Source organism: Neofelis nebulosa, chromosome 5, assembly GCF_028018385.1.
Source record: "Neofelis nebulosa isolate mNeoNeb1 chromosome 5, mNeoNeb1.pri, whole genome shotgun sequence".
Classification (NCBI taxonomy): domain Eukaryota; kingdom Metazoa; phylum Chordata; class Mammalia; order Carnivora; family Felidae; genus Neofelis; species Neofelis nebulosa.
The window spans coordinates 89937734-89961316 of NC_080786.1; the positions used below are offsets into that span (position 1 = coordinate 89937734).

General features: G+C 37.4%; 1 protein-coding gene across 3 annotated transcripts in view; it reads left to right on the top strand.

Moving 5' to 3' along the window:
- Positions 1 to 2446: 2446 nt before the first annotated feature.
- CCDC14 (coiled-coil domain containing 14) overlaps positions 2447 to 23583 on the top strand; it is a 53666-nt gene continuing 32529 nt past the window's right edge. Inside the window, exons 1-9 of one of the 3 annotated variants that reach the window (XM_058731146.1) lie at positions 2447 to 2641; positions 12199 to 12254; positions 12573 to 12645; positions 13124 to 13193; positions 13287 to 13406; positions 20985 to 21221; positions 21332 to 21426; positions 22329 to 22368; positions 22627 to 22827. In XM_058731146.1, the coding sequence (XP_058587129.1) occupies positions 2468 to 2641; positions 12199 to 12254; positions 12573 to 12645; positions 13124 to 13193; positions 13287 to 13406; positions 20985 to 21221; positions 21332 to 21426; positions 22329 to 22368; positions 22627 to 22827 (1066 nt within the window). In that variant the 5' untranslated portion in view covers positions 2447 to 2467. Of the gene's footprint in view, positions 2642 to 12198; positions 12255 to 12572; positions 12646 to 13123; positions 13194 to 13286; positions 13407 to 20984; positions 21222 to 21331; positions 21427 to 22328; positions 22828 to 23583 lie in introns of all 3 variants that reach the window. The other 2 variants (XM_058731145.1, XM_058731147.1) reach the window with 2 other exon arrangements.

Below are 23583 nucleotides of genomic sequence, written 5' to 3' on the forward strand. Positions count from 1 at the left end.
GCAACCCACAGAATAAGAGAAAATGGGCAAAGGACTTGAACAGATATTTGTCCAAAGAAGATACATAAATAACCAATAATCACAAGAAAAGATGTTCAACATTACTAATCATTATGGAAATGCAAATCAAAATTACAATGAAATACCTCCTCACCCTCATTAGGGTGGCTACTACCAAAACCAAAAAATAAACAACAAAATAAATGGAAAACAAGTGGTGGGGAGAATGTGGAGAAATTAGAACCCTTATTACTGTTGGCGGGGATATAAAATGGTACAGCCATATAGAAAACAGTATAGCAGTTCCTCAAAAAGTTAAAAATAGAATTACCATATGATCCAGCAATTCTGAATATATACCCCCCAAAATTGAAAGCAGGGTCCAGCAGAGATATTGGTACACACATGTTCAGAGCAACAATATTTATGATAGCTAAAATATGGAAGCAACCCAAGTGTCCATCAACAGATAACTAAACAAAATGTGTTATATACGCACAATGAAATATTATTTAGCCTTGAAAAGGAACGGAATTTTGACATATGCTATAACATGGACAAACTTTTAAAGATAAGTGAAATAAGCCAGTTACAAAAGGATCAATACTGTATAATCTTGTTTATATGAGGTACTTAGTCAAAATCATAGAGACAGAAAGTACAATGGTGGTTTCCAGGGGCTTTTGGGGAGAGTAGAATGGGGTGTTGTTTAATGCGTATAGAATTTCACTTTCACAAGATGAAAAAAGTTCTGGAGATGATGGTGGTGATGGTTGTACAATATTATAAATGTATTTAGCACCACTGAATTGTGCGCTTAAAGATGGTTAAGATGGTATATTTTATTATTTGTGTATTTTGCCACAATAAAAAAACATTTGAGAAAATAAAAACAAAAAACCCTGGAAGCGATTACCTCAAAAATTTAAAAAGGGAGAAAAAAAGAAAAACTCAAAAAAACACAGACAAACAAAAAGGAGGGGAGAAGCATAAAATTCCAAACAGTAGAAAAATGGTACACCAGGCAGCCATTTTGTAATTGTAAATTACTGAGAAGCGATGTTGATGAGCTATTAAAACACTCACAGTAATATGCGTCATATCCTATTGGTGTAATATATTTATACATATATACACAGTTGGGAAAAGTCTAGAAGGGAATGTACCAAACTGCTAACAGTGGTACTCTTTGGGATTATGGGTGATTTTGTATTTCTTATCTATATTTTCTAAAATAAGCATGTATTAAGAAAAATCCATGTAAGCTTCTAAAAAAATCAAGTCAGCTCAAGGAAAAAACCCTGTAATCTCAAGTAAATATGTTAAACACTTATAGAAGGATGAAGACGAGAGAGGTTTTCAAGTCTAATTCAATACAAAGCTAAATTTATTAAATACCCAGTTTCCCCAAATCAGTATGATTTTAGTTTCTGAGTTTTTATTTTAATTGTAATTAGGATTTTCAAAATCTAGCCCTTCTTATTAAAAAACGTAATTAGTTGGCTTATTTAATTTCTTCTCATATGATTTAAAACATTAACCCCAAACTCAGTGTCTTAAACACCAAAAACTAATTTCCATTAAAAATCGTGAAGCATGCTGGGGCGCCTGGGTGGCTCAGTCGGTTGAGCATCCGACTTCTGCTCAGGTCATGATCTCACGGCTTGTGAGTTCGAGCCCCGCGTCCGGCTGTGTGCTGACAGCTCAGAGCCTGGAGCCTGTTTCAGATTCTGTGTCTCCCTTTCTCTCTGCCCCTCCCCTGTTCATGCTCTGTCTCTGTCTCAAAAGTAAATAAACGTTAAAAAAAATTAAAAAAAAATCGTGAAGCATGCTAATGTAAGAATACGGAGTCATTCTTCATTAACAGTAATTACCTCGACTGAAGAGCAAACAACTATGCATGGAAGTAAAACAAAATCCCAACTAATGAGCACCATTCTGAGATCAAGGGCCACAGTGAATAATTCTGAAATTGCAATCAGAATTACACAAAGCTAACCAGACCAAGGATTGACTTTTATTGACTATCAAAACCAAAATCATTCAAAATGGCACACAAAACACCGAGCCGAGCCAATTCTTTTTGAAACCTGTTGGTCCTCTCCCTCAGTCCCTTCCTCTGGCCCTTGAGAGTCCTTGTCGCCTCTTCCCTCAGCTCATTCAGGGTAGCGGTTCTTCAGAAGTTCTTTCAAGTGTTCAGGAGCCCGGCTCCTTTCGGCCCCGCCCCTCCCGGCTGACCCCGCCCCCTCCTGCCAACCTCGCCCCCACTACCCCGGACCCTCCCCGCCCCGCCCTGCCCCGCCCCCCCCGCCCCCCCCCCCCGCAACCCCGGCCTGCGGCGTTCTGTGGACTTCTCCCACTTTCTCTGCCAGTGTGTGACGAGCAAGGCGCCGGGAGGGGTCTATTGCGCAAGCTCAGGGTGCTGCGCTGGGAGTACAGGAGACGACCCGGCAGCACTCACGAGACTATGCGGCGCGACATTCGGCGGGCTCCTTCCCGGAAGCGGAAGCTCGGGGGGCGGGCCAAGGGGATCCGGGAGTCCACGGCGGTTAATTTCTTTTATCGTTTGGCTTTGCTTCCCTCCGTCTGGGCTTTTCTGAGGCTGCGAGAGATGGTCAGGTCCGGATCTCGATCGGGCCAGGTGAGGGCTGCGGACCTGAGGCGTCCACTATGGGGTTTAGAGGGACTGAGGGGGCAAGGGCCAGGAGAAGTGCAAAACTCTGAAAAAAATAAAAGCAAAGACAATGTGGCGGCGTTAAAAATGCTGGGAGAGGGGAGTTGGGGGGACACCCAATGTTAACATCCTAACACAGCCGCACTGTCCATAGATGTATGTTCTGTTTTCATTGTAGTCTTCCAGAGCGTTGGCTTTGGTGTAGGGCGCCGGTTCGAGGCCAGCCTCCGTCCTGGGTAGGGTGACTTAACCTCTCCAACGCTCAGTATATTGTTGCATCAAATACAGTTCCTTGGCTTTTCCACCAAGTGTTGCTATTAGCTGGTCTTCCGTCACAATTACTGGTATTTTACAACTACTTGTAAAAACTAAAGTCTCCCAGTTAGTGCCCCCACCGACAGCCTTACCCTTTCCAAAAGCACCCCCTCGTTGTCACTAAATGATTTATTTTCTGCTTTAAAATCTACACGAATCCTCTTTCAGGGTAAAATCTCAGTTCTTTGGCCTGTCAACACAGCTATTTTTTGATTCCCCTAGTGCATTCCTTACCAGACCCGCCCCCACTCCAAGTGTATCCAGCACTGTTCACTGATAATGTTCTTCAGTGTCCTGGATGCCCCATGCCCTCTCATGCTTCCATGTCTTTGCACTTTCCTTTCTGTACTGCCTGGAATGCACCTCTGTTCCTGGTACCTCCACTTTCTATCTTTTCCCTCAGCTCAGGAGCCACTCAAGAACCTTCCCTACCCCTCTCACTTTCCCATTGTTTGGGTGCTCCTTGCTTCCCCCTTTTGTGCTTTGTGCTGACCATTATTAAACTGCTTTTCATACTAGGGACCTTCCTAATCTATATACCTCCCTTACTGCACAATTTATCTCTATATCCTCAAGGCCTGGGATAGCACATAGCATATAGTAGATTTCTAGGTAATGAATCAACTATTTCTCACACAGACTCACTACCTGGAGTGATCTTATCCTCTTTAATATATCCCCGTCTCTCATTCTCTCACTTGATATCAACTCACCTATGATACTGTCTTCCCCATTAATATTAATCTTAATGCTTTTTAAAAGAATACCTGGCTCAGACTTTCTTCATGAGTACTTCCTGAGCATCCTCACCCTTATAGATCTTTCTCTTACATTGAATGAACTCAGAATATGTGCAGTCAGCAAGGGGAAAACGTGGTTTTTGTAATCACGGTCACCTTCAAGATTCACATTCCAATTCTGCCATTACTATGGTAGTGATATTAAGCAAAGTGCTTTCTACTTCTCTGAGCCTCCTTTCCCTTAGCCATAAAGTAGTTGTAAATAGGTATAAAATCCTACCTCAAAGAATTGGGGAGAATTACATGAGAGAACTTGGTAAAACATCTATCTCACTCTTGGCATAAATGTGCAACAAAATTTGGTCCCCTTAAAAACAGTTTACGACCATCTTAATGGTAAGAATAGCTAACACTGGGGTGCCTGGGTGGCTCAGTCATTAAGTGTCCGACTTTGGCTCAGGTCATGAACTCGTGGTCTGTGAGTTCAAGCCCCACATCGGCTCTGTGCTGACAGCTGAGTCTGGAGACTGCTTCGAATTCTGTGTGTGTCTCTCTCTCTGCCCCTCCCCTGCTCATGCTGTATCTCTCTCTGTCTCTCAAAAGTAAATAAACGTAAAAAAAAAAAAAAAAGAAAAATGGGGCGCCTGGGTGGCTCAGTCGGTTGGGCCTCTGACTTCAGCTTAGGTCATGATCTCTCAGTCTGTGGGTTCAAGCCCCGCATCGGGCCCTGTGCTGACCACTCAGAGCCTGGAGCCTGCTTCAATTCTGTGTCTCCCTCTCTCTGTCCCTCCCATGCTCACACCTCTGTGTCTCTCATTCTTTCTCTCAAAAGTAAATAAACATTTTAAAAAATTAAAAAAAAAAGAATAGCTAACTCTGAGGTAGCACTTGTATGGTAGATGTTACTCTTAAGTGTTTTTCCACAGTACTTCTAATTCATTTAATATTCATAATAGCCTTATGAAGTAGATACTATTATCATCTCCATTTTATAGATGAGGAAATTGAGGGATGAAGACTTCGAATAATTTTCCTACAGTTACAAAACTGGTTAGCCTTGGAGCAGGATTCAGACCCACATAGTTGGTCCCAGAGTCCCTTCTTTTAAACATTATACTATAATTAGATGTATGACTTTGAACAAGCCTCCTTTCTGTAATTTAGGTTCCTAGCTCACAGAAATGATAAATCATAGGGTGTGGATTAAATTATCCTACAAATGTAATCTTACTTTGCACCTGTTAGTAGGAGATACAACTTGTAAGAAATGCATATATTTTTCTCAAATAGCAAAGAAAAAAAGTTTAATGATAATACCCAGTAGAAGTAAATGTGAGATAAAGAAAAATTATGGTCTCATGCATTGTGGTTTGGGGCACTCCTTTTTGAGAGTGTTTTTGTAAATTGTATCAAGAGTTATTAAATGAATTATAGCCTTTCACCAAATAAATAAGCTTTTAATCCTGAGTATGAAAACGCTTTTTTCTGTACATGGAAATGTTTATTATTTCAGGCTTGTTTTTCAATTGTGAAAAATAGAAGCAAACCAAGGATGTGTTACATTACTTCCACTCAAGAAAATATTATACAACCATTAAAAAATTTTGTGAAGTTATGTTAATATGGAAAAATATTTAACAATAAAATCATAAGATTTACTTTTTTGCAACTAGCTCGTCATTATGACTAAGAAAATCCATATGGGAAAAGATTGGAAGACCCAGTAGCAAAATCTAGTGTCTAGATCTGGTTTCTAAATATCATTTGCTAAAAGGAACCATGACTTCTAGGAGGAATGGTCAACTCCACAGCTGGAACAGGAAAATTATAAGATGACTCTGGATACATCAAAATAAAAAGCATCTGCAGAGTAAAGGAAACAACAGAGTGAAAAGGCAACTTATGGAATGGGAAAAAAGATTTGTAAACCCTCTGCCTACTAAAGGGTTAACACCTAAAATATATAAGGAACTCCTACAACCTAATAGCAAAAAACCAAATAATCTGATTAAAAAATGAGCAAAGGGCCTGAATAGACATTTCTCCAAAGAAGATACATAAAAGGCACATGAAAAGGTGCTCAACGTTACTAGTCATTAGGGAAATGCAAATCAAAACCACGGTGAGATAACACCTTACACCTCTTTAGATGGCTATTCTCATTGGTGAGAATGTGGAGAAATTGGAATACTTGTACACTTTTTGCAGAAATGAAAAATGGTGCAGCTGCTATGGAAAACAGTGTGACGGTTCCTCAAAAAATTAAAAATAGAGCTCTTGTATGGTCCAGAAGTTCTACTCCAGATTTTTTTTCCAAAAGAATTGAAAACATGATCTCAAAGAGATATTTGCACTTCTCTGTTCATTGCAGCATTATTCACATTCTTAGTCAAGATGTGGAAACAATCTAAATGTCTATTGATAGTTAAATGGGTAAAGAAAATATGCTATATACACACAATAGAATATTTTTCAGCCTTAAAAAAAAATCCTGCCATGTTCAACATGGATGAACCTTGAGGATATTATGCTAAGTGAAATAAGCCAGTCAAAAGGACAGACAGTGCATTATTCCACTTCCATAAGGGACCTAAGATAGTCACACTCAGAAGCAGAGAGCGGAATGGTAGATGCCAGGGGCTGGTCTGGAGGGAGGGGGAATCGGGGAGTTGCTATCCACTGGGTATAAAGTTTCAGTTATACAAGATAAATAAGTTCTAGAGATCTGCTGTACAATATCATACAAGTAATCACCTGTATAGTATTGTGCACTTAAAAATTTAAGAAAGTAGATTTTGTGGGGGCGCCTGGGTGGCGCAGTCGGTTAAGCGTCCGACTTCAGCCAGGTCACGATCTCGCGGTCCGTGAGTTCGAGCCCCGCGTCAGGCTCTGGGCTGATGGCTCGGAGCCTGGAGCCTGTTTCCGATTCTGTGTCTCCCTCTCTGTCTGCCCCTCCCCCGTTCATGCTCTGTCTCTCTCTGTCCCAAAAATAAAAAAAATAAAAAAAAAATAAAAAAAAAGAAAGTAGATTTTGTGTTATGTATTCTTACTACAATGAAAACAACAACAAAAGATGAGCCCAGAGCACCTTGTTGTAGAAAGTAAGGAATTGCTCAAAAAATAATGGGGCCATGTTAAAATGATACAGGAGCTAGTTTGAAGAGACTACCACTGATGGAATCTGGGACAATTGGAGCATCAAAGTATTTTAAATACTGATGATGATGGATCATAACCCATGGCATAACAGGAATCACTGATCCATACTAACAAACAACAAAGGAAAAGTGCTTACCTACAGTTGAATGCCAACTGATAACTATAGAAGGAAGATGGAAGTTACACAAATCACCATTTCACAAACAGTTGGGATTAAGGCAATCATCAAGGGATGCTACAACTACTGGGTGAATCTGATGAATAGAAGTCTGCATAATCTCAAAGTATCTCCCCATTAATTACTTAATACAATGTTGAAAATACTAACCTTAATACTAACAGTGAAAAACCTGGCAGATGCCATCTTAAATGATCAAAGTTTACATTACCAGTAATGAGACAAACCGGTACCATATGCCTACTTACATTAAGAAGGACAAAATTTCCCTTTTGTGGTATTCCTGCCAAAAATGCACAACCTGAATCTAATCATGGGGGAACATCAGACAAGTCTAAATGTCAAGAGGGACATTCTACAATGTAAGTGGCTTGTACTCTTTAAATATGTGAAGGTTATGGAAGACAATGAGCGATAATCCAAGGAACTGTTCCAGATTAAAGGAGACTAATGAGGTATGACAATTAAATGCAACATATGATCCTGCATTGGGTATGGACCAGAATATTTTTTTTAATAAAGGACATTATTGGAATAATTGGCAAAATGTGAATAAAATCTGTAGTTTATAATACAGTGTCAATATTAATTTCCTGATTTTGGTAATTATATCATAGTTATATAAGTGACCTCGTTCTTAGAAAATATTTAGGAGTAAATATTTACTATAAAGGGGTATCATATCTGTATCTTAGCCTGAAATAGTTCAGGAAAACCACTAATACTTAGTATTTCTCTATGTTTTTATTGTATATATTTTGTTTTTGCATATATTTTGAGAGAACATGGCAGATGTAGTAAAATGTCAACAGTTGGGGAATCTGGGTAAAGTGTATATAGAAATTCTTTGTACTGTTATTTCAGAATGAAAATTACAAAAGAGAGTTTTGATGAAAATGTGCCAATATGATAGTTACTTTTTTAGGGTGCTTTTATCCTGGGTAATTTTCATTACCTAACTTTCTGTTATATAAGCTCATGCATGTTTTTTGGAGAAAGATCACGTGTAATCTTACAATTATGCCATACATTTACCTCTGTATACTTTTTGTTTTTAATTTTGAAAGATAATAATTGCGGTAGCTGTTTTTGGACTTGGTCCAGTGTATTGAAATACCATGGTTTGGAATTTTATTACGGTTTTGGCCAGGACACCAACATATGTATATATAAAAGGGAAGGACCCTGAAGGTGTCATGCAGGGACCAGTGGAGCAGTACTACGTAGGATCTTATTTCCTATAAGGTTGGTTCTCTTTACTGGCTTCATGACTCTGTCATATCCCAAGTTATCTCAAGAAGAAATATAACTCCATTAACCCAATTTTTAAAATGTATTCTCAGTAGCATATAACTCCAGATTAGTTTAATAGTTACTGCTCAAAGCTATCTTGGGATGAAATATGTCAACATGTAAAGAAAAACCATAAATGTTAACTGCCAACAGTGACTACTTGTGAAGGGTGAAATGAGGGGGTGAGTAGGGAATTTAACTCATGTCTTTAAAAAAATTTTTTTTAACATTTATTCGATTTTGAGAAATAGAGCGTGAGTGAGGGAGGAGCAGAGAGAGGGGGAGAGACAGAATCTGAAGCAGCCTCCAGGCTCTGAGCTGTCAGTACAGAGCCCAATGCAGGGTTTGAATCCACTGACCATGAGATTATGACCTGAGCTGAAGTTGGACACTCAACCGACTGAGCCACCCAGGCACCCCATTATGTCTTTTAAAAATTGTATTTTAATTAAAAAATTTTTGAATGTTTATTTTTGAGAGAGAGAGCGCGCGTGCAAGCTGGGGAAGGGCAGAGAGAGGGAGACACAAAATTCGAAGCAGTCTCCGGGCTCTGAGCTGTCAGCACAGAGCCCAACTTGTGGCTCAGATTCATGACTGTGAAATCATGACCTGAACTGAAGTCAGATGCTTAACCGACTGAGCCACCTAGGCACCCCTAAAAATTACATTTTAAATAGAGATTATATTTATTGATATAAGTTATTAAGATATAAAGAGGCATACCTTGGAAAATCTCCCTTGCTCTGTCCTCTAGATTCTCAGTTTCCCTCCCCAGAGGCAAACACAACAAACTGTTTGTTGCCTAACTTTCAAGATAACATGGATGCATGTAAAAGCAAGTGCGTTTTTTTTCTTCTACACAAAAATTAGCCCACTTATTTTACTTTTAAAATAAAATTGTTTTTTCAAAAACAATATTGTTATATGAGTTTGAAAAGAAAAAGTGAGGGAATGAGCTGTAGGTAAAGAAGAATGGTAGAGTTTCCATGGGCTGGTCTTGTCAGGCATTCTAAATAATGTGGATAACTATTGTTTAACACACTGTTGGAAGTTCTAGCCTCAGTAGTCTAACAACAAAATGAAATAAAAGGCATTCACATTGGCAAAGAAGAAGTTAAACTTTCACTTTTCACAGATGACATGATACTTTACATGGAAAACCTGAAAGACCACCAAAAAGCTGCTAGAGCTGATACATGAATTCAGCAAAGTTGCAGGATACAAAATCAATGTACAGAAATTGGTTGCACTTCTGTACACCAATAATGAAGGAACAGAAAGAGAAATCAAGAAATGGATCCCATTTACAATTGCCCCAATAACCATAAAATATGTAGGAATAAGCCTAATCAAATATGTAAAAGATATGTATGCTGAAAACTATAGAAAACTTATGAAGGAAATTGAAGAAGACACAAAGAAATGGAAAAACATTCCATGTTCATGGGTTGGAAGAATAATTATTGTTAAAATGTCAATACTACCCAAAGCAAATCTACACATTTAATGCAATCCCAATCAAAATTGTGCCAGCATTTTTCTCAAAGCTAGAACAAACAATCCTAAAATTTGTATGGAACCACAAAAGACCCTGAATAGCCAAAATAATGTTGAGAAAGAAAACCAAAGTGGAAGGCATCACAATCCCAGACTTTAGCCTCTACTACAAAGCTGTAATCATCAAGACTGTATGGTATTGGCACCATACACCAATGGACACATACACCACTGGAATAGAATAGAGAACCCAGGGTTGGACCCACAAATGTATGGCCAACTAATTTTTGACAAAGCAGGAAAGAGTATTCAATGGAAAAAAGTCTTTTTAGCAAATGGTGCTTGGAGAACTGGACAGCAACATACAGAAGAATGAAACTAGACCACTTTCTTACACCATACACAAAAATGAACTCAAAATGCATGAAAAACCTAGGTCCCTTGTTGGGACCTCATCAAGATAAAAAGCTTCTGCACTGCAGAGGAAACAACAAAACTAAAAGGTAACCAACAGAATGAGAAAAGATATTTGCAAATGACAAATCGGATAAAGGGTTAGTATCAAAAATCTATATGGAACTTACCAAACTCAACACCCAAAAAACAAATAACCCAATGAAGAAATGGGCAGAAGACATGAATAGACACTTTTCTGAAGAAGACATCCAGATGACCAATAGACACATGAAAAGATGCTCAGTGTCACTCATCATCAGGGAAATACAAATCAACACCACACTGAGATACCAGCTCACACTGGTCAGAGTGGCTAAAATGAACAACTCAGGAGACTACAGATGCTGGCAGGAATGTGGAGAAATGGAAACCCTCTTGCACTGTTGGTGGGAATGCAAACTGGTGCAGCCGCTCTGGAAAACAGTGTGGAGGCTCTTCAAAAAATTAAAAATAGAACTACCCTACAACCCAGCAATAGCACTACTAGGAATTTATCCAAAGATACAGGAATGCTGATGCATAGGGACACATGTACCCCAATGTTTATAGCAGTGCTTTTCAATAATAGCCAAATTATGGAAAGAGCCTAAATGTCCATCAACTGATGAATGGATAAAGAAGATGTGGTTTATGTATACAATGGGATACTACCTGGCAATGAGAAAGAATGAAATCCTGCCATTTGTAGCAATGTGGATGGAACTGGAGGGTATTATGCTAAGTGAAATAAGTCAGAGAGAGACAGATATAATGTTTTCACTCATAGGTGCAACTTGAGAAACTTAACTGAAGACCATGGGGGAAGGGAAGGGGAAAAAATAGTTATAAACAGGGAGGGAGGCAAACATAAGAGACTCTTAAATACAGAGAACAAACTGAAGGTTGATGCAGGGGTGGGGGTGGGAGAGAGGGGAAAATGGGTGATGGGCATTGAGGAGGGCACTTGTTGGGATGAGCACTGGGTATTGTATATAAGCAATGAATCACGGGAATCTACCCCCAAAACCAAGAGCACACTGTATACTCTGTATGGTAGCCAACTTGACAATAAATTTTATAAATAAATAAATAAATAAATAAATAAATAAATAAATAAATAAATAAATAAATGTAGATAAGTAGAATCAGAGTTATGAACTCTGCGCTCTCTTTAACTTACATGTTTTGAAGACTGGGGAATATAGAACATGTTCAGAGATTGAGTTTAGTCCAAATTTACTGTAGTAGATACTTCTGGTTAAAATAATATCTCTACCTTATTTTCAGCTTAAACTTAAGGAACAAATATGTCTTGTATGTCTTGTTTGCTTGACATTTTACTTAGAACAAATAATTTATTAATTTCAATTGTAATTGTGGATTTGTATGATATATCACCTTTAAAAAAATTAATAACATGATATATACACCAAATGGAATATTATTCAGCCTTAAAAAGGAAGGGAATTTTGACGCTTACTACAAGACATTAGATTAAGTGAAATAAGTCAGTCACAAAAGGAGAAACACTGTATGATTCCACTTATATGAGCTTCCTAGAGTAGTCAAATTCATAGAGACTCTAAGTAGAAGCGTGGTTGCCAGGGGCTGAGGGAAGGAGTGGATGGGAAGTTAATGTGTAATGGATACAGAATTTCATTTTGGCAAGATGAGAAGGTTCTGGAGATGGATGTTAGGTACAGCAGTGTGAATATATTTAATGTCACTGAATATATTTAATGCCACAGAACTGTGCAATAAAAAGTGGCCACACTGGCAAATTTCATGTTATATTTTTATCACAAAAAGAAAGGAAACAACATTTCAGGTTTTGTCAAGACAACCTACTGAGAATATAATAGAAAAATATGTGTGTATTTACTATAATTTAATGCATTATACCATAGGTGATATCTTCAGTGAAACACACTGGGCCTGCTAAATTAACAAATGGAAAGAAAGGGTAAGTACTTAAAGAAGTTCACCACTTGAGAAAATGTCAAGAGAGTTTTTCTTGAGTCTTTGGGCTGGACTAAATTTTGCCTATCCCAGAAAACTAGATAGGTATCTACCTTCACAGACTCGGGGGAGGAACCTTCCATATCTACCCATGTTGGTCATCTTAGTGTTTAATAATCTTTATAATCATTATAAAATCTTATATAAATCCCATCTTATGGACAAGCTTCCTTATTCAACCTTTACTGGGAAGAAAATGACTACTTATATTTTAGAAACAAATTTCGTAGTATGTGAAAATATTAATGAACTTGTTTTCTAGGACACATTTAAGAAAGATATCACGTTTTAATGCAGATTCTGGCTATCCTATCCATTCTGACTCAGAAAGTCAGGTAAGATTAAAGTGAATAGATAAAATATATACTATCTTTTTAAAAATGTTTATTTATTTTTGAGGGAGGAAGAGAAAGAGCAAGAGTGGGAGAGGGACAGAGAGATAGGGAAAGAGAGAATCTCAAGGAGACTCCGTGCTATCAGTGTAGAGCCTGATGTGGGGCTCCATCTCACCAACTATGAGTTCATGACCTGAGCCAAAATCAAGAGTCAGAGGATTGACTGACTGAGCCACTCAGATGCCCCTACAATACGCAGTATCTTAATTAGTCTTCAGGTAAAAGCTAAAAAGTAGGAATAAAAGTGCAGAGGTTAAGTATTAATTGCCTTAAGGACATATGAAGGCTTTTTGCTTTAAAACATGTTTTCTACCAATAATAAATTGCTTCTAAAAATTTTTTTAAAACTATATAATTTGTTGTTGTTTTCTGTGCTAAAATTTTATATATGAATTTCTAAATGAGTTTCTCCTTACAGACTGAAACTGTGCAAGGGCTTGATGGTTGTGCTTCTTTGCTGCGGGACATTTTAAGAAATGAAGATTCAGGTTTTTTAATTTTTTAAACGCCCTTTGCTAACCACCTTTTCTAAATTAATAATTCTCTTAATACAAATGAAGTTTTGTTTTAATTATTAATAGGTTCAGAAATAGCATATTCAGAAAATAGATATAATCCCAGATCTTTAGAAGGCAAAAGATTTGGATCCAAAAAGAAAGGACATGAAAAACATGTTTCTTCAGGAGTCCGGAAAGAAATTTGTAAGTATTTTTTCTGTTTTGTTTTTTGGGTTTTTTTTTTTGATGTTTATTTATTTGTTTTGAGACAGAGAACGTGCACATGAGCGCGCACAAGTCGGGGAGGGGCAGAAGGAGAGAATCCCAGCAGGCTTCACACTTTCAGTGCAGAGCCCAACTCAGGACTTGATCCCACAAACTATGAGATTATGACCCAAGCCCAAATCAAGAATCAGATACTTAACTGACTGAGCCACCCAGGCGCCCCTTTTTTTGTTTAAATATAAGCTTTGGGGTACCTGGCTGGCTCAGTCAGTGGAATATGAGATCGTGGGGTTGGATTTTGATCGTGGGGTTGAGTGACCCCCATGTTGGATACAGAGATTACTTAAAGAATAAATAAAATCTTTAATATATATATATAATCTTTAATTATGAGGGTTTTGATAAACTATTGGGATTATGCAGTTGGTCTTTCATTTTAATAATATGTGGTTATTAAGGTGTATGTGTGTGCTTATGCTTCTCTTTCTCTATTCAGCTTCTAATTACTGGGTAGTTACTTTGTTTACTATCACTTTCCCAAGAAGAAAAGTAGAAAAAGTGACTGACTGGGTTTTGTAGAAGAAAAGGTTCAAACTCAGAATGACATTTGGGAGGTATATAGAGTTATCTTTGTTCTCCTTACCACTTCTTTCTATAGATAACCACAAATTGGTTTTATTTCATGTGCATACTTACAGATACTAATTGATTTAAAATCATTTTATGTGTATATATCCTACGTAGGTTTAGCAACTCAACTTGTTGAGCTGCACAGTTAGAATACATGGTACCTAAGAAGGTAAAATTCCAAGTTGGGTAGGTAAGTAAGGAAAGACAGCCTTCCACTGCTTAATGGTGAATGTAGCCAAGAATATTTTACATCCTCCCTGTTAACTTTGCTAACTTTATAAAGTGTAATAATTCAGCAAACAATAATTCAGTTTAGAACAAACAAGTTTTGATTATGTTGCCCCCTGGAGGCCTGTAGAACAAGATAGCCCAAAAAGGAGATGAAAATATCCACAATGGGAATTCAGATAGACAAGAATGAGACTAGCTAGTTCTGTGGTTCAGGCAGGCCAAAAATATCAGCGCAGCAGTGCATGATTAGAATCAGCTTAGGCAAGAGGTAAAGTCTAGAAAGTTATCCACAGCAACAGCCCTGAATATTAAGAGATCTGGATCCAGGCAAACAGGCTGAGAAAATGAGAGTAGAGCATTTATAGGAGTAGAGGTTGATGTTCAGAATGTCATGAGTTGGAGAATAAGGCAGAGAACTGAACAACTTACTAATCCATCTTGGAGGGTAGTCATTTTTAGCTTCATATTATCTTGACTTGCACTGTTCAAGAAGGTATTTAGGTGCATGTGGCCATTGAGCACTTGAAGTATGGCTAGTACAACCAAGGAGCTGAATTGCAAATGTTATTTACTTTAATTAACTTAAATTTGAAAACAGATACTTGACCCAGTTATTAGAAAACTTTTAAGCATGTTTGGAATAACTTGGATATATGAATCTACTTTTTCAACTATCAATTTTATTAAATCTAAATTCAGATCAGATATTTCTGATGAAAATTTTGCATCCAAGTTGAGATGTGCTTTGTGTAAAGTACACACTAGGTTTAAAAGATTTAATACAAAAATATCTAAAAATTTTACATTAATTACATGTTGAAATGTTAATGTTTTGGATATATTGATTTCAATAAAATGTTGAAATTTTACCTATTTTTACTTTTTTAATATAGCTACTGGAAAATTTTTAATTGCATACATGGTTTACATTATATTTCTATTGGGCAACACTGATCTAAACTAGGGACAAGCAGAGTATAGCTTGGTTTATTTATAAGTAATGTTTTGTTATTTATTTTGTAAATAAAGGTTTATTGGAGTGCAGCCATGCTAGTTCATTTATGTATTTTCTATGACTACTTTTGTGCTGCAACAATAGAGTTGAGTGTTGTGACAGAGACCATCTTGTCTGCTAAGCCTGAAATATTTATTCTCTAGCCTTTTAAGGAAAAGTGTGCTAACCCCTGGTCCAAATTCTTAAAGCCAAGGTCTATTTACTGGGGCCCAATGGACAAATAAAGGAATGGTAGCACCAATTGCTCATTCCTCTAATCTCCTCTTTTTTTTCTCAAGGCAGGCTATTTCTTGTCCAGGGCATTCCTCTTTAGGGAACTCTCATTTGGAATGTATGTTGCTGACAATGGTGCCATGGTAGCAACTTTCTGGATCCCAGCTTAACTGCTTACTAGTCACAGTTGCAACAGAAAAGAGATGGCAACACTCTAAGATAATTCAAGGAGGGTTTATTTACAGAGGAACTCATTACAAAGGAATGAGTGGGGTATAGGGAAACCACAAGGGATTATGCTAGCCCAGTGCAAGCAGCAGCAGCAGAGGCCTTAAGAGATGAGGTTAGGGAGAGGTTACTAGGACCCAGACACTGTTATTTAGAGTAGACTGCCATGAGAAGAGCGGTGAGCTTCATTTAAGGAACAAAGTTGACCCAAGTTTCTTCAAAGAGAGGGGTTTGGGAATAAATACTCTGACTTCATGCTTCTTCTTTCTTTGGTACTTGCAAGACTCCCAGTGGGTCAGACCCAATTGGACCCCTTTTGATGTATATCAAGTCTGGGACTTGATTTTTATTCTTACAGGCTAATAAGTCAGCCTTACTGTGTCATGGATGCTGGCAGGAGACACAAGATTCCTGGGTCAGAGACAAAGGACTTTATTACTCACACAGTAAATAAAGTAAGCAACATGTATGTTAGTGTATTTCCCCCTCACTCCCAATTCCTGTGGGGGTAATGTGATGGACCCAGATGGATGCTGCTCATCCTGTAGGTTTCTTTCAGCTGAGGAACACTGAGCTTGGGAAATCCATTGTGTTGGTAGTGAGCACTTGTCTCAGGGAAACATTACCTTATCCTTTGAGGTTATTCACTACAAACACAACCAAGAGAAATGGCCCAGATAAAGAGCTTAGGTCAAGGCCTTACTTTCTTAGTATACTGAGCAAGACACGTAGGAGCACAAGAGGCCCATGAGGACTGTCTCTTAACAGTGTAATCCATATGGATTAGCATCCCAGGAAGAGCAGTGTGGAGACAAGTAGAGGATGGATTTGGAGGAGCAGATGAGAGATACCTGGCTTTCTAGATCCTCAGACTCTAGAATTTTAAGGAATTTATTACAGCATGTTAACTAGTATCTTATGTATTATTTCAGTTTTAAGATACATTATCTTACTATTTTATGTTAACTGTCTCCTGGGGTGTGATCTTATGTATTTTCTGTCTGGAACCTGCCTGATCATTGAGTGTCTGTGGGGTCAAGCTCACCCACCTTATGCAGACTGGGAGTAAGGAGGCAGAAAGGCAGTTCCAGAAATGCATGGAGCTTCTTGAGAGTGCTCCCGACATTTAAAGAAAAAACATTTTTTTAATAAGCAACTTTTTACATTTGATAGCTGTTGAATGCTATGGGCACATGGCTCTGCTTTCAGTAACATACATCTATTGCTGCCCTCACCTTGGGGAAATAAACTGCTACAGGGAGAGCATTGATTGCCCCCTTCAAGGCTAGGTGTTCTTTTACATATTTCAAATTATAATAGGCATCCAGCAGCTCTTATCTGTAGTGGTTATTTGTTCTATATGAGTGGCAGAAATTATCTTACCACTGGACAATGCTTGTACATCCAAGCAGTAGTGCTTGTATAGAAGCTAGGATTCAAGGACTAAAGAAGTTTTGTGGACTGAATAATGAGTACATTCCTTTCATGAGTTCTAGTTATCAACTGACACCAATTAGACATATCACCATCCTAATGTGTTAGGTAACATTTTCATGTAGGGTGGTTTGGTGTAATGAACAAGAGCAAGAAAATATATCTTATTTGTGTTTGTGTATTAACAGGCTCATTTTGTTGGTGGTGGTTTGGCTGTTTGTTTTTTTTTTTATTTTAAAATTAGTAGTAATTTAAATGCAGTCTTTTATTTATTTATTTATTTAAAAAAATTTTAAGTTTATTTTTTTCGGGGGGGGGGTGGGTCAGGGGAGGGGCAGAGAGAGAGGGAAAGAGAGAGTATCCCAAGCCGGATCCACATTGTCAGCAAGGAGCCCGAAGGGGGCTTAAACTCACAAACCATGATATCATGACTTGAGCTGAAATCAAAAGTTGACCACTTAACCAACAGAGCCACCCAGGTGCCCCTAAATGCAATCTTTTATATGAATTTATGGTTTTTACCTTGTCTTGAATAATTTGCTTTAAGATTTGCCTCTTAAATACAAATCTTTAGCATTATCAATAGAGTTTTGTATAGACTAAGTTAATAAAGGAATAGAGGGGCGCCTGGGTGGCACAGTCGGTTAAGCATCCGACTTCAGCCAGGTCACGATCTCGCGGTCTGTGAGTTCGAGCCCCGCGTCAGGCTCTGGGCTGATGGCTCAGAGCCTGGAGCCTGTTTCCGATTCTGTGTCTCCGTCTCTCTCTCTGCCCCTCCCCCGTTCATGCTCTGTCTCTCTCTCTCCCAAAAATAAATAAAAAACATTGAAAAAAAAAATAAAGGAATAGATTGAGTCATTTTAATTCTAAGGCTTTGATTTTTTTTTTTTTTTTTTAATTTTTTTTTCAACATTTTTTATTTATTTTTGGGACAGAGAGAGACAGAGCATGAACGGGGGAGGGGCAGAGAGAGAGGGAGACACAGAATCGGAAACAGGCTCCAGGCTCCGAGCCATCAGCCCAGAGCCTGACGCGGGGCTCGAACTCACGGACCGCGAGATCGTGACCTGGCTGAAGTCGGATGCTTAACCGACTGCGCCACCCAGGCGCCCCCTAAGGCTTTGATTTTTTAAGAGATATGTTTGAAGTTTATTAATTTATGTTGCATGATGACATCTTCTAGCAGATGCAGAGGCATAATAGTGTAGCTTGGCTTTATCAGAGATTGTGAAAACTACTCCTTGAAAAGAAGGTGAATGAGAGCCAATGCTTGGGACCCCTAACTGTAAAATCTAGAATTCATCAAACCAGGCAATTCTGTCTTATAGGACCAAAGAAAGTACAAGTGCAGAAGAGAGACCAGGAATCAGGAGGAAAGGAAGACCAGTGTGCAGGATAGCCATGGGCTGCCTGTGATCTCATCCTCCACCATTTTAGGTTTCAAAGTTAAAAATATTTTAGAGATACTTTTCTACTTGATTTATTATAAAATTGTATTTCCAATAAGAAATAATTTTTTTGCAGAAATGTTCATTAACCAGTTTGTTGCTCATCTATTCAGATAATGAAGAATAACTTCTTTTTCGTTTTAATCACCTCAGAGGGCACATGTTTAGAGGTATAGTGTTGATATCGGATGGGAATATTTGTGAATATGAAATATTTACTTGTCTGAGTTAAGACTTTGTAGCAATTTGGTAATAGATCTAACATTAAGTTCTTACTGTGTGCTAGAAGTAGGTGATACTTTTATTATTATCATTTTTATGATGAGGAAGAAGAGGCCAAGAGAGGTTAAGTTAATTTGCCAAAAGTTACTCAGCTAGTAACTGTTAGAACTTGTACTCAAGTCTGGGAAATATGTTCACAGGAATAGATCACCTCAAAAGGAAGCATACCCCAAGTCTAAATAGAAGCATCTACTATCTCATCCATTTTCATAGTCAAATAATAATTTAGTAGTTTTTTTCTTTAGATTTTTTTTCAATCTTCATTGGTTATATTAGTTAATCTGCCTTTAACTTTTTGCTTTTACATGTAAGTTATATGCTTTGGCAATGTTTTTATTTTTAGTAAGCTATATATATTTGGAGAATTCCATACCATTTTTTAAAACTTCATTTTTTAAACAATGAGTAACTTGCATAAATCAGTTGCACAAATTGACAAATTTTTGCGTATGTATACACTCATGTAGCTTCCACCCAGATGAAGATACAGAACATTTTTAGCACCCTACCATGCTTCTGCCCCATCATCATCTTCACCACCTACCCTCATCCTTAAGTAACTAGTTTTCTGACTTCTATCTGCACTGGAGAATTTTACCTATTCTGCATTGGAGAATTTTACCTATATTTGAACTTCATATAAATATACTTATATATTATGTAGTCTGTGTCTGACATCTTTCATACATTATGTCTGTCAGATTCATAGAGGCAGTTGAAAAATGAGTAATTTGTTCTTTTCCATTGCTGCATAGTGTTCCATTGTACGAGTATACCACAGTTTATCCATTTCTACTATTCATGGCTATTTGGATGTTAACATTTTTGGCTACTGCAAATAAAGCTGTTGTGAATATCCTTGTACAGATCTTTTGGTAACCATGAACACTCACACCTGGGAATACATTTGCTGTATCTAGAATATATATTTAGCTACTACCAAAATCTAGATATTTTCTGAATTTATTTTGCACCCTGATAACCAATGATCTACCAAGAACACTCTCATTTCTGTTAATAATCTTATAGAAAAAGTTTGTGAAGGGGATCTCATTAGGGAAATAGATCTTGATACTTTTCTCTCTAGATCTCTAGAGTAGTGCTATGTAGAAAACATTGCTTTTCATGTATTAGTTTATTAATTCCAGGTTTCTCCCTTGTACTACTTTGTAGGTAGACTAATAATGAGACTCTATGGGGGCAAATAATGAAGCACAAGATACAGCCCTGCCTAAAGAAGCTTACAGTTTAGTCAGATAGACAAGAGAATGAAAGATAAGCAATATAGTGTAATGTTTAGGTGACATATAACTCATATAGACACTATGTGCTCTGGGATGGTGAAGAGCGGTCATTGGAGTAGAATGATTGGAAAAGGCTTCATGGAAGAGGGAAGCCTTCAGATGAGCCTTGGTGCGTGGGTAGAATTGAGTTGGAAGAATGGTTCATCACAAGTAATGTTATAGGAAGGTGAGAGAAGCTTTTTGTGTGTCTAAATTGACTTGACTGGAATGAAAATTTGAGTTGGAAAAAGTTGGTGGGAAAAGTTGGTTGTGGTCAGGCTTTGGAAACTTTAAATGCCAGGTTAAGATTTTCTTTGAGGGCCCATTGTCTAGATTAAGTACACTTTTATTCTTGGTCTTGGAGCTCTGATTTTTTAAAAAAATGATCCAAGCATTCAAATTTTTACAGACTATTCTGTCTCTCCTATTCCGTTTTCCCCTGAGAGCATGAACTGGACAAGGAGCAAGGTGAAAGAGCTTTACTGGATTTTTAAAATAACACCCTTAAAGAGGGGTCTTATAATTGAAGGAGAGATTTCACAAATACCATTTAATAGAGACTTTAAAGATGTAGTATAGATAATTTTTGACTGGAGAGCTTACACGATTCATTAACTACTTTTAAAAGAGAATTTGAGGTGATTTTCTTTAGGGGGTGATAGTGGTAAAGCCCTTCTGTAAAGTATATGGTGAATTGAGCTATTTCTGAGAGTCTTTTTCTTCCCTTGTATTTTATGATAAAAGTTTTTGAAGAATCCTATTTCAAGAATTTTTTTTCCTTCTTCCACATTAGTATCTTCAGATAATAAGAAATATGTACCTAATGAAACTTCTGCTGGAAGTGAGAGAGACTCATCAGATATACCACAGAATTGGTCATTTCAAGATCATTATAGAATGTATTCACCGATAATATACCAAGCCCTCTGTGAGCATGTGCAGACCCAAATGTCACTGATGAATAACTTGGCTTCAAAGAACAACCCTGATGGAATTCCTGCTATACCCTACCATACCATGTCTGGTTCTGGTTAGTATGAATGATGTTTTAAAATGCATGAATATAAACTCTAATTAAGTTTCCTACTTTTTGTAAAAGCAGTATGAGATGTGATAACTTTTCCCCCTCTTACCTTTTAGAGTCTCAGGCACCTCCACATTCTAGTTATGGCTTACCAACCTCCACCCCGGTCCAGTTACTTCAGCCTCCATCCTGCCCTCCTATGGTTCATTCTGTGGGTACATTTTATACATTCTACAAATAATTATTTGCCTTTAGAAATTGTCACCTTGAGAGAGAAATTTGAATTTACTGATTGTAGTAATGCCCTAGGATGTAAATACTAATTATTCAAATTACTTTTTACTAGAAATATTTTACCCATTCATTAAGGACAATGTGGGAGGGGGAGGGAAAGAGATCAGTAGAAAAAAGAAATCACCATACCTACCACTTAAGCACAATTGCTGTTAACATATTGATAGAGCACTTTCTAATCACTTAATTCTCTGATTTTGTTTTCTGGTTTTTATTTAAGCTTACTTTCTTTTAAGAATATGGTCATAATTAAATTTTATAAGTTTTATATACTACTTTTTTTATTTAGCATTTTACTGTGAACGTGTTTCTGTATTAATATATACCTTTTGTAAATTTTTAATAAGTGAATGAATACTCTAGTTAGTGGATATTCTGTGGTCTATGTAATTGCTCCCCTATGGTTAGACATTTAAGTAATAGCTTTTTACTACCATAACAGTTCTGTAAACATGTTTGTGCAAAAGCTTTTTGTATGTTTGAGCTTATTTTCTTGCAATGCAATTTCCCAGAGTGGAAGTTTGTTTCAGTCCCAAGGTGGACTGATTTTTGATGCCTTTAAACCATATGTGATATTTGTAAACAATTTATTGTAGTAATGGCTTTATAATGTTCCCATATTGCAGGGGGATCTAATTAATAAGCTTGAAAAAACTAGAATATTGTGCTGAGGGGAAATCTGGCTTCCTCACTGGTGATCTATGACTCCATTCTGCAGAAGTCATTTTCTAATATTTCTGGTTTGAGATGATTATAGTTAATGCCTACAAGTCAGTGCTCACATTTTTGAAGGCTTACCTTGTTTTTTTCTGTCTTTAGGAAGTTCAGACTGATGGTGACAACCAGTTTGCATCACAAGGTAAAACTGCTTCTATGAACTGTACAAATGTTCTACAGAATTCCTTCAGTACTGGTCTTGGAGTTCCACGCAGCCTGCCCAAAAGTGACAGGCCACCTCTTCCACCATTCCAGCAGCTGGGTCTTGTCAGTGGGATTCTGCCACAACACGAAGTTCCTAAGGAACCAGACCTACTAAAATGTTTTCAAACATATATGAATCTATTGCATTCTCGTCAGCACAGTCAGACACACCAAAGCCCCACTCTGTTTCCACCAGCTTTCCTGTCCAGTAATGAAGATAGATGTGCCAAAGAACACATTGGAGAAGTCCCAAGTGAAAGAAAGGATTTAAACATACACGTGCAAGATTCAAGAATAAAGGATGTGCAGAAAGCAAAAAATGTGAACCAGAGTGCTGAAAAAGTCAGAACTATAAAGTATTTGTTGGGAGAGCTCAAGGCCCTGGTAGCAGAGCAAGGTATATGAGCACTTTTAAAATGAATTTCTGTGGTGGTAATGCTAAATAGCAGTATCATATTATTTAGTCACCATTTAAATTTAGAAAAATCAACAGAGTTTGTGGATATTTTCCATAGGAATATGTCTTGAGCTAATAAGGAAGTGAGTTCTGCCTATTTTATTGTTTAGATTTTGATCCCTCTTGTTTCCTATGGGTTTGAAATGTACAAGAAAGAATCAAAACAGTCTTTTACTTGCAAGCATGTATTCATTCTACTTGATTCCGAAGGACCTTGGAAAGATTCAATCAAAGAGAATTTATAGCCATAAACTTTTAGGGGTTAGAAGACCCCTAAAGATGATTAACTCCTTAGCATAGACTGGTAATTTTTCCTATTTTAAAAAGATGCAGAGATTTTCTTCCTATAATTTCTTTAATAACCAACTGTTGCAAAGGTTTAACAAATCTGACTCGGAGGAGTAATCCAAACTTTTTAATGCCCTTTTCAATTTACTTGTGGGTTTTTTAATTAAATCAAGACAAATGTCTCAGATGGAATTATGAGATATTTGAGCCAAGTTGTATTCATTTGTTTTCATTGTGTGTATATGCTAAATAATGGCTTTGACTTGGAGTGAGTTACAGTTTTGGCATCTTAGAAAACACAGTAATTGATTGTGGAAGCACTGACTGAATACCTAATATTTTCAGACAAAAAGAAATTCCAAATCTTAAAATGTCTTATAGGAAGAACATAGCACTATTAATTTGAAG